At 37.9% G+C, this 11878-nt stretch overlaps 1 protein-coding gene and 1 non-coding gene across 4 annotated transcripts; one reads left to right on the plus strand and one right to left on the minus strand.

Moving 5' to 3' along the window:
- Positions 1-2402: 2402 nt before the first annotated feature.
- LOC131306527 (polypyrimidine tract-binding protein homolog 3) lies at positions 2403-10882 on the plus strand. Of its 3 annotated transcripts, none has more exons than XM_058332806.1 (15): positions 2403-2495; positions 3199-3267; positions 4975-5046; positions 5167-5243; positions 5398-5479; positions 6225-6348; positions 6689-6753; positions 6863-6912; positions 7031-7072; positions 7195-7246; positions 7350-7413; positions 7522-7535; positions 8539-8646; positions 8820-8963; positions 10101-10882. In XM_058332806.1, the coding sequence occupies exons 2-15, from the start codon at positions 3211-3213 to the stop codon at positions 10488-10490; spliced, it is 1341 nt and encodes a 446-aa protein (XP_058188789.1). In that variant the 5' UTR covers positions 2403-2495; positions 3199-3210; the 3' UTR covers positions 10491-10882. The 3 variants fall into 3 exon arrangements, with proteins under 3 accessions (XP_058188789.1, XP_058188793.1, XP_058188790.1); XM_058332810.1 differs by having other exon boundaries at positions 7356-7413; XM_058332807.1 differs by lacking the exon at positions 2403-2495 and adding an exon at positions 2598-2621.
- A 580-nt stretch (positions 10883-11462) lies between these two features.
- TRNAN-GUU (transfer RNA asparagine (anticodon GUU)) lies at positions 11463-11536 on the minus strand. The gene has a single exon. It is a non-coding gene; the product is annotated as a tRNA-Asn (tRNA).
- Positions 11537-11878: the final 342 nt, after the last annotated feature.

An 11878-nucleotide genomic window follows, 5' to 3' on the forward strand; every position in this document is an offset into this window, starting at 1 on the left:
AAATTGTATTTATAGTTTTTAAGTGAACAAAGTGTGTTTTTTGAAAAACTGTTTTTTGTTTCGAAAAGCTTTTTTTTTTTTGAACTATTTCTAACATAAACTTTTTTTTTTCCTTCAAAAATCTCTTTTTCAAAAAATATGCGTGAAATGAAGGGAAACAAACAAAACAAAACAAAAAAGAAAATTTCCAAACGTTTTAAATGCACAAAATTTCCAAAAGAACCACCAAAAAGGAAAGGATGTTATCATTTAGTGAGACTGTAGTAGGATCACTGTTGCAAGCTACGCTATAGGCCAAAAATTGGCAAATAAAATGCAGTCTTCTCTTTTCTAATCACTTGTTTTGCACTTTGGCTTATATTATACAGTAGCAATGGAGAGATACTATTTTCCCCTTGAACCTCACTTTCAACTATCTTCGATATGGATAGATTTGCAGAGAATTTATAGCACTCAAATTATTTGAAAATATAGACAAGAAAAAATAACCAAGTTAAGAAGGTGGACAATTCATCTTTCCTCTAAAAGTGGGGGTAGAGAAGAAAAATGTAATGCCCAAGGAGATCACTTCCAGCATCTTGATTTTGATCCACAAATCACACCTGATCCAAAATGATTAAGCTCGAGATATTGGTAATAGCTCACAAGATATGTTATATACCCAAGATAATCGATGTAGACTTTCGATGTGGGACGGAGTGTTACAAGAAACGCGATTAGAGATGGTATTTTAAAAAATAATTACATTTCAAGAGTTTGTTTTTTTTTTCTTTTTTTTTTGCTTAATATAATGGTTGGAAAAGGAAAATCAGAGTTTTAACTCCCTCGGGAGGAGCTCTCAACCACCATAACTTGTTTAGTAGTGAACCAATGACACTCATTGTCACTTATAGATGAGACTATATGTTATATAGCTATAGATCCTTTAGGAGAATAATTATGTTCACCCTGCTTTAAAAAGAGTGAACATTACCCTCACTGTAATTTGTAAAAATTGTGTAGGATCCGGAATCAATAGATTTTTTGGTAATAATGATAATGGTACAAATTCCATGTACATAAAATGTACGGATCTTATATATACAGCAGGGGTTGGAAAAAGAATCCACTTCATTTTAATTTAGATCCTAAATTTTAACAGACTATTTTTAGGGAATTTCCCCCAAATTGTTGAACCCAAATTTCCCCCCTGAATCAAGATCCTCTCTCCCTGATTATCCTCCTCCTCTTCCTCTCTCTCTCTCTGCTGGATTGTTCTCGTTAGAATGACATTAGAAGAAACTCGGATGACATTGGTACAGACTTAAAAAGGTCAAAATCTTGAAGCAGAAGCCTCGTTTGAAAATTGGCAACCACCTTTTGTCATGGTTTTATTAATTAGCTTTGTGATATCTTAATATTAATATGATTATTGGAGTAAAATGTATATCTCTATAATATGTAACTTTAGTATAGCTTTGTATTGCTAAGATGAGGGCAATTTATGTTTTTGGAAACCATATATGAGAAGAATAATCAATAAATATAGACAACAAAAACAGGGCAAATGAGTGATTGCCAATTTTTAACCAAGACTTTTGCTTCTGAGATTTTTACCTTTAAGTTGTTCGAGCTTCTTCCAGTATCGATTCAATGAGAGAGAGAGAGAGCGCTAGCATAAAAGAGAGCGAAGGATAGTTCGGGAGAGGAATTCAATTTGTGTGAAATTTTCCCTCAAAATATACATGTGAGTGGGTGTGTATTTGAATGAATAAGTTAGGTGTGGTTGTAGCATGGTTGTTATGTGCACTAATGTTACGGGTGCATCTAACCCCGCCCCCTACACACACTCTTACACTACTCACGAGATTTGTGACCCCTAACACACACTTACCCTCCTAGTGTATGTGAGGGTCACAAATCATGTGAGTGGTGTGTGTAATTGGGTGTGATTTTAAACTAATCGTTGAACATAAATAGCCACAATCACCCCAACTAACCCACATTAATTACTCACCCATAAGGCTGTAAACAAACCGAGCAACTCGCAAACTTGGCTCGGTTCATTTAGTAAACAAGTCGAACTCGAGCTCGAGTTTTTGGCTCGTCAAAAGCTCCGCTCGTTAAGAGTTGCTTGGCTCAATTAAAGAGACTCATTTAGTAAATGACTCAGTTCTGCTCGTTAAAACTCGAGCCAAGCTCGAGCTTGAATTTTTAACTCGTTTAATAAATGAGCCGAGCTAGAGCTTGACAAGGCTCGGCTCGGCTTGGCTCGTTTACGGCCCTCACCCACCACCATTGTTTCATTTCAATCTGATAAAACGGACATAAGTGTCACATATCAAAGTCGAAGAATCAAACTCATTACCAATCAAAGTAAAGGGGGCAATATGCTAATTACTCCTTCCTTTTAAACAGGTCAAATCGATAACTCAAACAGTGGAGGCTAGGCTAGCTCGTTAACTCTCTCTCTCTCTCTCTCTCTCTCTCTCTCTCCGTATCATCCCGTCACTCAGGTAAGTTCTTTCTGTTCTCTCTAGTTCCATGATTGACGCTTCACTGTCCACTCACTCGAATCTAGGGTTTCGAGCTTCACTGACACCCGCTGCGTTCGTTTTCTCGAGCACTTGCCGTGGATTTAGGTTACGATTCTATTTCTTTGGCGCGCCTAATTGGTGGATTGTGTCACGCTGTAAGCCTGCTGTGATTTGAATTAGAAAACGGGAAAAAAAAGATTTAATTTCTATTTGTTTCTGAGAGATCTTTTCAACGTTTCCAAATAAAAAAATGAAATACTTTTGCGGCGTTTTTTTATTCCGTCCCTATTCGCTCCCCAATTGGCATATATTGTCCTTTCCTTCTGCTCTCTTGTACTTTACTAGACGCCCGGTCACTCACGCTATGTGCGTGTAAATTGTGCCGTGAAGATAGAAAAGAGGAGGGAAAGAAATTTGGGCTGGTTGTTTTTTTTCCCCTTCCTTCTCCGCACCCTTTATGATGTGTTCCCTCTATAAGATAATGGTAATGGATGTTGGTAGTTCTAAGCGATTATACTAGCAACCGTGCACAAGAAGGTAGTTAAGGTGCTATACACCTTATTTCTATACACTTGTCATGTATTTCAACACACTTTTGTGATCTTAACCAACAGCCTAGTAGGCGGTGACAAGCATTTGTTTCTCGTGAGGTCGTTATTATTTTCATTGCTGTTCGTTTCAGGTTTCGTGTAAAATGACAGAGCCATCCAAAGTCATTCATGTGCGCAATGTGGGACATGAAATTTCTGAGGTATGATGTCTTTTTTCCCTCTGTGGCTGTATGTAAGTAGAGCGTTCGTTGAGTTCTTTGTTTTAGCATTTAGCAATTGGGAACTTATACCTTGCTTTTGTGTTACACCCGCAAATGTTCATTAACATGTTCGTCTAATATTAACCACGATGACTAAATCTGATATGGTAAGTTTTCCACCCTTGAGGAAAGTAACAGCTCCTCTCGACCTGCACTTTATTTTTATCTACAAATTAGGGAAAAAGAAACCTGAGTGTATCCATTAGCCTTCTGCATTTAGTCCACAATTAAATTTGTTTCATATCGATCCTTTTTAAGCAAAGAAAACTGCCAACTTGCCAAGTAGTTGGAACAATGTTACAGGAACAACAGAAAAGTCCTAAAACCCTTGGCAGTGTGTTTGGTTGTCACTTGTCAGGAATGGAAGATCGTGAATCGGATTTTAAAGAATGTTACAGGAAACAAATGTTTCCATTTTAGCATCTGGATAGATTACTAGATTTAGGAATTAATTCATATGCGTTGTTAATTTGTTATCCGTTAGTCTAAAAGGTGGTGTGGGCGAAAGGTAATGCTTTCCGTTAGCATCTCTGGTGGCTTGGGGTCGAATCATGGAAACAATCTCTCCATAAATGTTGTGTGTATCTTATCCTCTACAGAACCTGTAGTGGGAGCCTCCTTAAAGATGGACGTGGTATTTTAAGTTGGGGTGGCGATTGCAGATATAACCTATATAGTTGGAAAATAAAATGCCGTGAGGCGGCGAGGATAAAATTGGTCAAAACTAATTCGTTGGAAAAGCGAACTTAAAATATTCAAAATTTACACAACTAGTACTACTGTAATTAGTGGGCTTTTTTTAAGTTAGGGTGGCTGTTACCCCAGTTGCCTCTTGGGTTCATGGATTGATATATCCTTAGAGTTTCAAAACCTTAAGTAGATAGATGATACAACAGTTTGGGAGGGCCCAAGGATGAGGGGAAAGCAGGAGAAAGTAGAAAAAAATTCATGACGTTTCCGTCACAAAATTTTTGAAGTTCTTTTCGAAAGTTTGTAACTTTATTTTTTACCTTTGAACTTCGGCTCAGGCCTTTGCTAGTACATGTTTCTTCTGCATGGAATCTGTTTTACAACAACAAAAGAGACCAATAAGAATTTATACGAAGAAGTTAACGTGCCTACCTGAAACGCCGAGGGAAGGGGTGTGGGGAGGAAAGCTAGAATTCTAAAATACGAAGATTATCCTCACTGTTTTTTCTTTCTCTAATTGACAAATGTAGAAGATGACAGGTATTGAAATCATCTGAACACGGGGATCTCAACACGAGACTGTTGTTTATGTTATTCACCTGTAATATTGGTCGGTGACTCCAAATAAATACGTTAAAGTGATAGTGTCGAAAATTGCATAAACTTCTTTGGATATTATAGATCTGGTAAAAAAAAATTGGAGAATTACCTGCTTAGGTAAGGAATTTGGGGTCATCTTTTGATTCCAGTTACACAAAAGATTGCTAGAAAGATCATAGAGTTATTCTCAATGGTGTTTCGCTGCTGTCCTATTTATTAGTGTTTTCTAACGAGTGGTTGTTTATGGCATGTTGGTTCACTAGTATATTTGTTCGAGTGTGCGTGCGCCCTATGTTTTGGTGATTTCTCTTTTTTTTTTTGTTTTTTACGCTGACACAGCTTACTATGTTTTACTAGAACGACTTGCTTCAGATATTCCAGCCATTTGGGGTTGTCACCAAGCTTGTGATGCTTCGTGCAAAAAATCAGGTCTTTTTTTTTTCCCCTTATCTTCCCAGTGCTATATGGTAGAGACTAGAGAAAGCTTTGTATGTCCAAACTTAAGCAAATCAAAGGACTTACATGTAATGATAACTGCTATGTCTGCAGGCACTCCTCCAAATGCAAGATATTCCTTCGGCTGTTTCTGCAATGCAATTCTACGCTAATGTTCAGCCTAGTATAAGGTATCAAAAAAATGTTTCTGGTTTGGGCTCTGTAGTAAGTATATTCCACCTTCTTGGGAACACCTTCTGCTTCTGTGTAGTTTTTGAGACAGGAATCGTTCGCTTTGTCTTGATTCAATTTCAAGTGGTTCAAATTTCTTATGGTGACATACAGGGGAAGGAATGTTTATGTCCAGTTCTCATCACATCAGGAACTTACAACTATGGAGCAGAATTCTCAGGGCCGAGCGGATGAGGTTAGTTATCTGTACGATGTGTTGTGATGTTGGGAATTGATGGCATTTGTGAAAAGAATTGGTCTACTGATCACATAACATGTGAAAAAAAGTTGGTCTAGAAGGAGCCGTCCTTTTTGGAAAAAGTTGTGCTTGACCTTTTCCGGCTAGCTGTGCAGATTTTTGCATGACCAAATGACCTTTCATCTGAACTATTTTCGCCTTCTGATCCTAGTTTTTCTGAACTTTTTCTAACAATGAACTAAAACTATGATTCCTTTGACTGAGTTTATCATTCATATACTCTGATGGGCGTGTAAATGGGTGAGTATATACACTTCTACCGCTCAATATGTGCACAATATTTTCCTTGGTGGCTCGCTATTTGTTAGATTGGTGCACCTATCACACTGGCCTCTTGTACATATTCAGCAAATACCTTATCTTCATGTTTGTGCATTGATAGATGTTAGATATTCATATGTTCACGATAATAATGTAGTTACACCGCACATGACAACCCCTAATGCACATTACCAACTAAATTTTGCTTTCTTTCTTTCCCTTGACTTTGTAACGCTTTCTTTTTCTTTCCCTATGCATCTATAATTTGTTTTAGTTCTACTTTTGTTTGTGGGGAGTTATATTAAATACGGCAGTAATTCGTTCTCCTTTTCTCAATCTATTCTTCTCTATTCATTATCTTCTCTCTCTCTCTCTCTTGTCTCTATGCTGGTCTGCTGTGGTGCACACTCTGGATTCCCAGCCTAATCGAATTCTCTTAGTTACAATTCATCACATGCTATACCCTATAACCGTGGAAGTGCTGCATCAAGTGTTTTCTCCTCATGGGATTGTGGAGAAGATCGTCACATTCCAGAAGTCAGCTGGTCAGCATCTTCAAGTTTTCTTTCTCTCTCTTTCTTTCTCTTGCTTCTTTTTTTTTTGTTAATTTGACGTCTCATTTTAAACCATTAGGATGTAAGTTAGTATGATTTGTTTGACTGAAACTTGATTACTATATTGCATGTTGTCTTGGTCTGCATGTGTAATGGTTCTGGTTAGTTACCGTTTTAATGGATGTCATACTTCTTGAAATTTGTGAACTCTGTATATTTGATCACAACCTTAAAGTAACACAAGATACTATTCACCACCAAAAGATTTTCGCGAAGCTTTTCACTTTTACATTGTCAGCTATATTTGATCCGATATGTGCACATTCTGCAGGTTTTCAAGCCCTTATACAGTATCAATCACGGCAAAATGCTATCTCAGCAAGGAGCTCTCTTCAGGTCTGTCTTGTATACTGTTTTCCACTTTTTTTGGATGTGAGAAGATTGTTTCAGGTACGTTTGTTCCTTTGGCGTCGTCTGAAAGTTAACAATTTGAGAATCTTTGCAGGGGCGTAATATTTATGATGGTTGCTGTCAGTTGGATGTTCAGTTCTCGAAGTAGGTTCTAGACCTTCCTGCTATTTTTCTGTTCTGTTGTATGTTTGTGCTGGAGGGTCTACTCTCTTGATTTTCCTTATGTTATTGTATCACTCACTTTCTGACCCTTGTGGTCCAGTCTTGATGAGCTACAAGTGAACTACAACAACGATCGCTCAAGGTTGGTTCCCCGTTACTAGCTACATTAATTTTCGATTTCCTTCCTTTGGATTTTGCTTGAAATCATTTCTTCTCATTGCATCATCCCATTGCTAATGAAATAGTTATCTTTTTTCTGTATAGGGATTTTACCAATCCATCATTGCCTTCAGAGCAGAAGGGAAGATCCTCACAAGTATGTTCCAGTATCTCTGTTATTTTTCTTCCATTCTGTTGATGTAGCATGTCTCATCCTCCCCGTTGCTGAATGATATTAAATCTGTGTATGTTGCATGGAGGACCAGGGTGGATATGGAGATGCAGGAAGCATGTACGCCCTTCAAGCTTCAGGGAACAGAGCAGGTACTGACTTTGGAAATTTTATCATTGCTTGCTCGTTCTCTTTCGATAATTCTTTTTGATGCTTAAAAAAAATTCTGACTTCTTACATTTGTTTTTTCTGTGTTTCAGTTGGATTTCCGCAGGTTTGTATTGCTCATCATTGTTGGTCCCTTCTGAGATGTTTCTTCGGAGATGGGGCATTGTCTTGCATCTTGAGGCATTGTTTGGACATCTACAGGATGGCTTCTCTTCTTCTTACAAACCGTGCACCTAAAGAAGTAGCATATTCTATGATTTCTTGATTGGTGGCAAACCATTCTCATACTCAAACTAGTGTTAGATAAGCTACTCAATTCCCTCAGTGTAATCTTCAGGACCTTGTCCAACGATGTGGCAAGGGTAATGGTATGGGCTATGAGTCCAATACTGCTACCCGATGGACACTTGTGTCCTTGAAATTTTTGGGGGTATTTGGCAGATGAAGAAGCTCACATGTGATGGAAATAGATATATTTCTAGCCTTACATGGTTGGAAATAAGAACACTTTGTTTTATCTTTCCGAAATCTATTTTATTAGATTACATCCCTAAATAATAGCGACATCTCGTGCGGAAAGCAAACTTAATGCGCCCATTCTTGGAAAAGGATTCATGTTGTTGACCCAATTAAAACGCTTAGTTTGGTTCATCAACCATGCCGTATCCACTTTCTGGATGCATATAGCCATATTGCTTAGGGGTTTTGAGGGACATATGATGCCTCGTACCTGGAGAAACATCCACATGGGATATTTAGACCAGAGCCCTTGAAAGATTTGCTCCCTGTGTGGATTTGGCTCCATGTATTCACGTTTGGTATACACCTGCTCTAACCGTGATGGTATTCATCATCACAAAATGCACTCTAGGGAAATGGGGAGTTTGAGATTTTTGACTGGGAGATTTCTAGATCTTGCGGCTTGTTGGATGGTTATTGGTTGGCTCTGGTTTGGGTTTTCTTCATCTTTCTTGCTTCTTGGAACAATTTTCTCCTTAAGGGGCTTGGTATCTGCGAAGTATTTTCTTCTTGTTCCATGGTAATCCGTTGTGCATGGAAAGTCTGCAAGACAATAATGGAAATTGAATTTTATTTGGTTCTTGGTTCAGATGGGCGATCCAGCAGCTATTGCAGCTGCTTTTGGAGGAGGTTTGCCGCCTGGAATAAGTGGAACAAATGACAGATGCACTGTGCTTGTATCTAACCTAAATCCGGATGTAAGTTCTCACTCATTCTCTCTTAGTCTCTCTAACTGTGAAGACTTTAGCCTCTTTCATTTCGTTTTTGGGTTCAAGGGAGGGATACAACTTTTCTTTTGACCCAACTGTTTGGTACTCACCCAACCTTCATATTGGCCATGTCTTATTTTATCATTTTACATTCATCCCAGAGAGTAGATGAGGATAAACTTTTCAACTTGTTCTCCATCTATGGAAACATTGTGAGAATCAAACTTCTCCGCAATAAACCAGATCATGCACTAGTTCAGATGGGTGATGGCTTCCAGGCTGAATTAGCAGTGCACTTCTTAAAGGTTTGATTTTTCTGATATTCATTGCTTTTCTTTTCATTAGTTTGTTATATCATTCATGTTTCTCTATTTTGTGGGATTAAATTCAGTTTCTTGCTGGACTTTGATGTTTGGCATGTGAGAATATCTCTACCTTGTGTCCAGTGATTGGGATTTGGGACAGTCCTGTTTCATGGTGTTTGTCAGTGTCGGAGATAACAAGAGTTGACTTTTGTCTTGATCATTCAATGTTTTCTGAGATCTAGTGTGCTCAATAGCTATTCCTCGGTTTCATAGCCTTTGGAAATTGGGGTCCTCATCTTTACAATAACTAGGGAGCAGTATGTATAAACTACGAAGTAAGGTGTTTCGCTAACTTCGAAATATTTTTTTTGTTCGCATTTCGATTTTGGTTTTGGTTTCGGTTTCGTAGCCAACAATTCTAATTGTAACATTTTGATTTTGCTAAAGGTTATATGGGGTGACAATCAAGCGCAATTAATTCTTCCTACATTCAACATAAAACATGAGCAACCACACAACATTATTAACCAATCCAAGGAATAAAACCATTGGTTCTTTTATGACGAGAAACTCCAACAGCTATGTGATTCGTCCGTCATTGCTGAAATTTTTTAGAGGTTGTAAGGAGTAGAAATTCATTTTAGACTTACTGCAATGGCTGATTCAACATAACACAAATGTTACAGACACTCACCAGACATAATTAAGCATTTTAAGGATAACAGGTTTGAACACTGACAGTAAAAAGAAAACAAAGAAGGAAAACGGAAAGGAGAGAGTAGATGTACCTATATCATATCTCTATCTATTGGCGAGTCGAATTGAAATACTAGGGATAGATCCTATACAAAATTGGAGGTACTAAAATTAATAGGCAAAGAGTAAATAGAAAGTACTGCAAAATAAACATCTAGTTGTTGGAAAAATATAACTTCAAACTGGCACCAGTTTTTATGCTTAGGTCTACGAGAGTATTGTTGAATAACATCCAAGAAGGCTCACATAGTGGGGCGCAAATAGATACTACACAAACTTATTGCCATTGAATAAACTCTTTATTTTCAATTTCGAACTTTTATAGAACTATATTGTTTTGGAACTTTCCTTCCTGGAAAAACTAAATAATTTTTTTGCTAGGGTGCCATGCTGTTTGGGAAACGTTTGGAGGTGAACTTTTCAAAGCATGCAACCATCACGACTGGTGCAGATACGCATGAGTATTCCAACTCAAATCTTAACCGCTTCAACCGCAATGCAGCAAAGAATTATCGTTACTGCTGTTCACCAACCAAAATGATCCACCTGTCCACTCTCCCCCAGGATGTCACTGAGGAGGAGATTGTGTCCCACCTAGAGGAACATGGCCCCATCGTCAACACCAAGCTCTTTGAGATGAACGGTAAGAAGCAGGCCCTTGTCCTGTTTGAAAATGAGGAGCAGGCCACTGAAGCCCTTGTTTGCAAGCATGCTACCTCCCTTGGAGATGCAATCATCCGGATCTCATTTTCCCAATTGCAGACCATTTAGGACGCAGCTCAGCTAATTGGGTAATGAGTAGCGCGGGGTTGATCAAAAGATGTTTATGTGCCTGTGGTGACGTTTTTTTAATCTCACTTTTCTTGTAACTGTGGTTTATTAGTTTTCCGTCAGTGGTGGATTGCTCTTTGTTTTTGTACTTTCAACTCTTGTTCTCTTCTTTGTGCATGTACCAGTTAGACCTACCTTAATGTCAGGCGAAGCTGTCATTTGCAAATGCGGCATCTTTTTATTATTGCATTTTGAAGGGGGACGGAGTGTTTTCTCATCCATGTGAGAATTTTTTTATCATTGTTTGTATCTTGTAGGGTCGGATAAACAATTTTTTTCCTCGTAATCCAAGACTAGCTTGTGCTATAAATGAATTTGTTAAGTGGTCACAATTCCTTGCGTTCTTGTCATTACCCAATTTTCTCTCTCTCTCTCTCTCATGTTTGGTGGTTGTAGTTCAACTGTGCTATTACTGGATTCTCATTGATGCTTATGAAGATTGGTTCCAGATGGCAGTTGAACCCTGTTACCACATCAAAAATACAACCCCAAGTCTTATCTTCCCGGCGTGGTGCAGTATCTCTTAATGATTTTGGGTTTAGTTCCTTGATTAGTAATTGGTTCCTCTCTGGTTCTACCCTGTCCTAAAACATCAAGGATACTTAATTTCAATCAAAAAAAATTTAATGGGTATAACTTTAGGCGGAGGTTCAGGTCTGATGGCAGTCCCTGCCGAACATCGTACCTTTGACTCCTTATCTGCTTCGTTGTATGTCATCCCATGGATGTTCAATCAACTTGCCCAGTCTTTTGTGTTCGAAAATTCGAATGACTGAATTTTTATGTAAAATAAAATGAACATAGTATTGATATGGAGTATTCTGTATTTGGAGGCTACACAGCAATTGATTGTTTGTTGTGTTTACAGATAAAAATTAAAAAAATAATAAAAATAAAAAAACTCAAACATTACGCTAGAGGAAGGGCTTGAACCTTCGACCTTGTGGTTAACAGCCACACGCTCTAACCATCTGAGCTACTCCAGCTGCTCTGGCATGTAATAGAAAACAAAATAATTTAAACAAACTATTCATCTATTTCATTATCCACCACCTCAAATGATGCCCAAAACATTGATCAAGAGTGCAACACATAACAAACATTGATCTAAAACAACAAAGGAATGACTTCAAATTACTACCTTCTTTACATTAGAATTTTTTTTGGACAATAAAGAACTTCATAGATAAAATAGAGTCTTACATCCCGGCATTCACAAATTTACAATAGAATTTGAAAACCACAAGTCCAAAGCTTTCAACTTAAATCTCGAATTCTACTTGAACTATTAGTTCCGAATCCTCCTCATCTGTACATGAATTCAAAAT

Source organism: Rhododendron vialii, chromosome 11a, assembly GCF_030253575.1.
Source record: "Rhododendron vialii isolate Sample 1 chromosome 11a, ASM3025357v1".
Classification (NCBI taxonomy): domain Eukaryota; kingdom Viridiplantae; phylum Streptophyta; class Magnoliopsida; order Ericales; family Ericaceae; genus Rhododendron; species Rhododendron vialii.

What these genes read in the sequence shown, in the direction of transcription:
- LOC131306527 (XM_058332806.1), top strand. Translation starts at nt 3,211, where the DNA reads ATGACAGAGCCATCCAAAGTCATTCATGTGCGCAATGTGGGACATGAA. An exon ending in TGGGACATGAAATTTCTGAG is followed by an intron (nt 3,268 to 4,974) that starts GTATGATGTCTT and finishes ATGTTTTACTAG; the next exon opens with AACGACTTGCTTCAGATATT. An exon ending in TACAACAACGATCGCTCAAG is followed by an intron (nt 7,073 to 7,194) that starts GTTGGTTCCCCG and finishes TTTTCTGTATAG; the next exon opens with GGATTTTACCAATCCATCAT.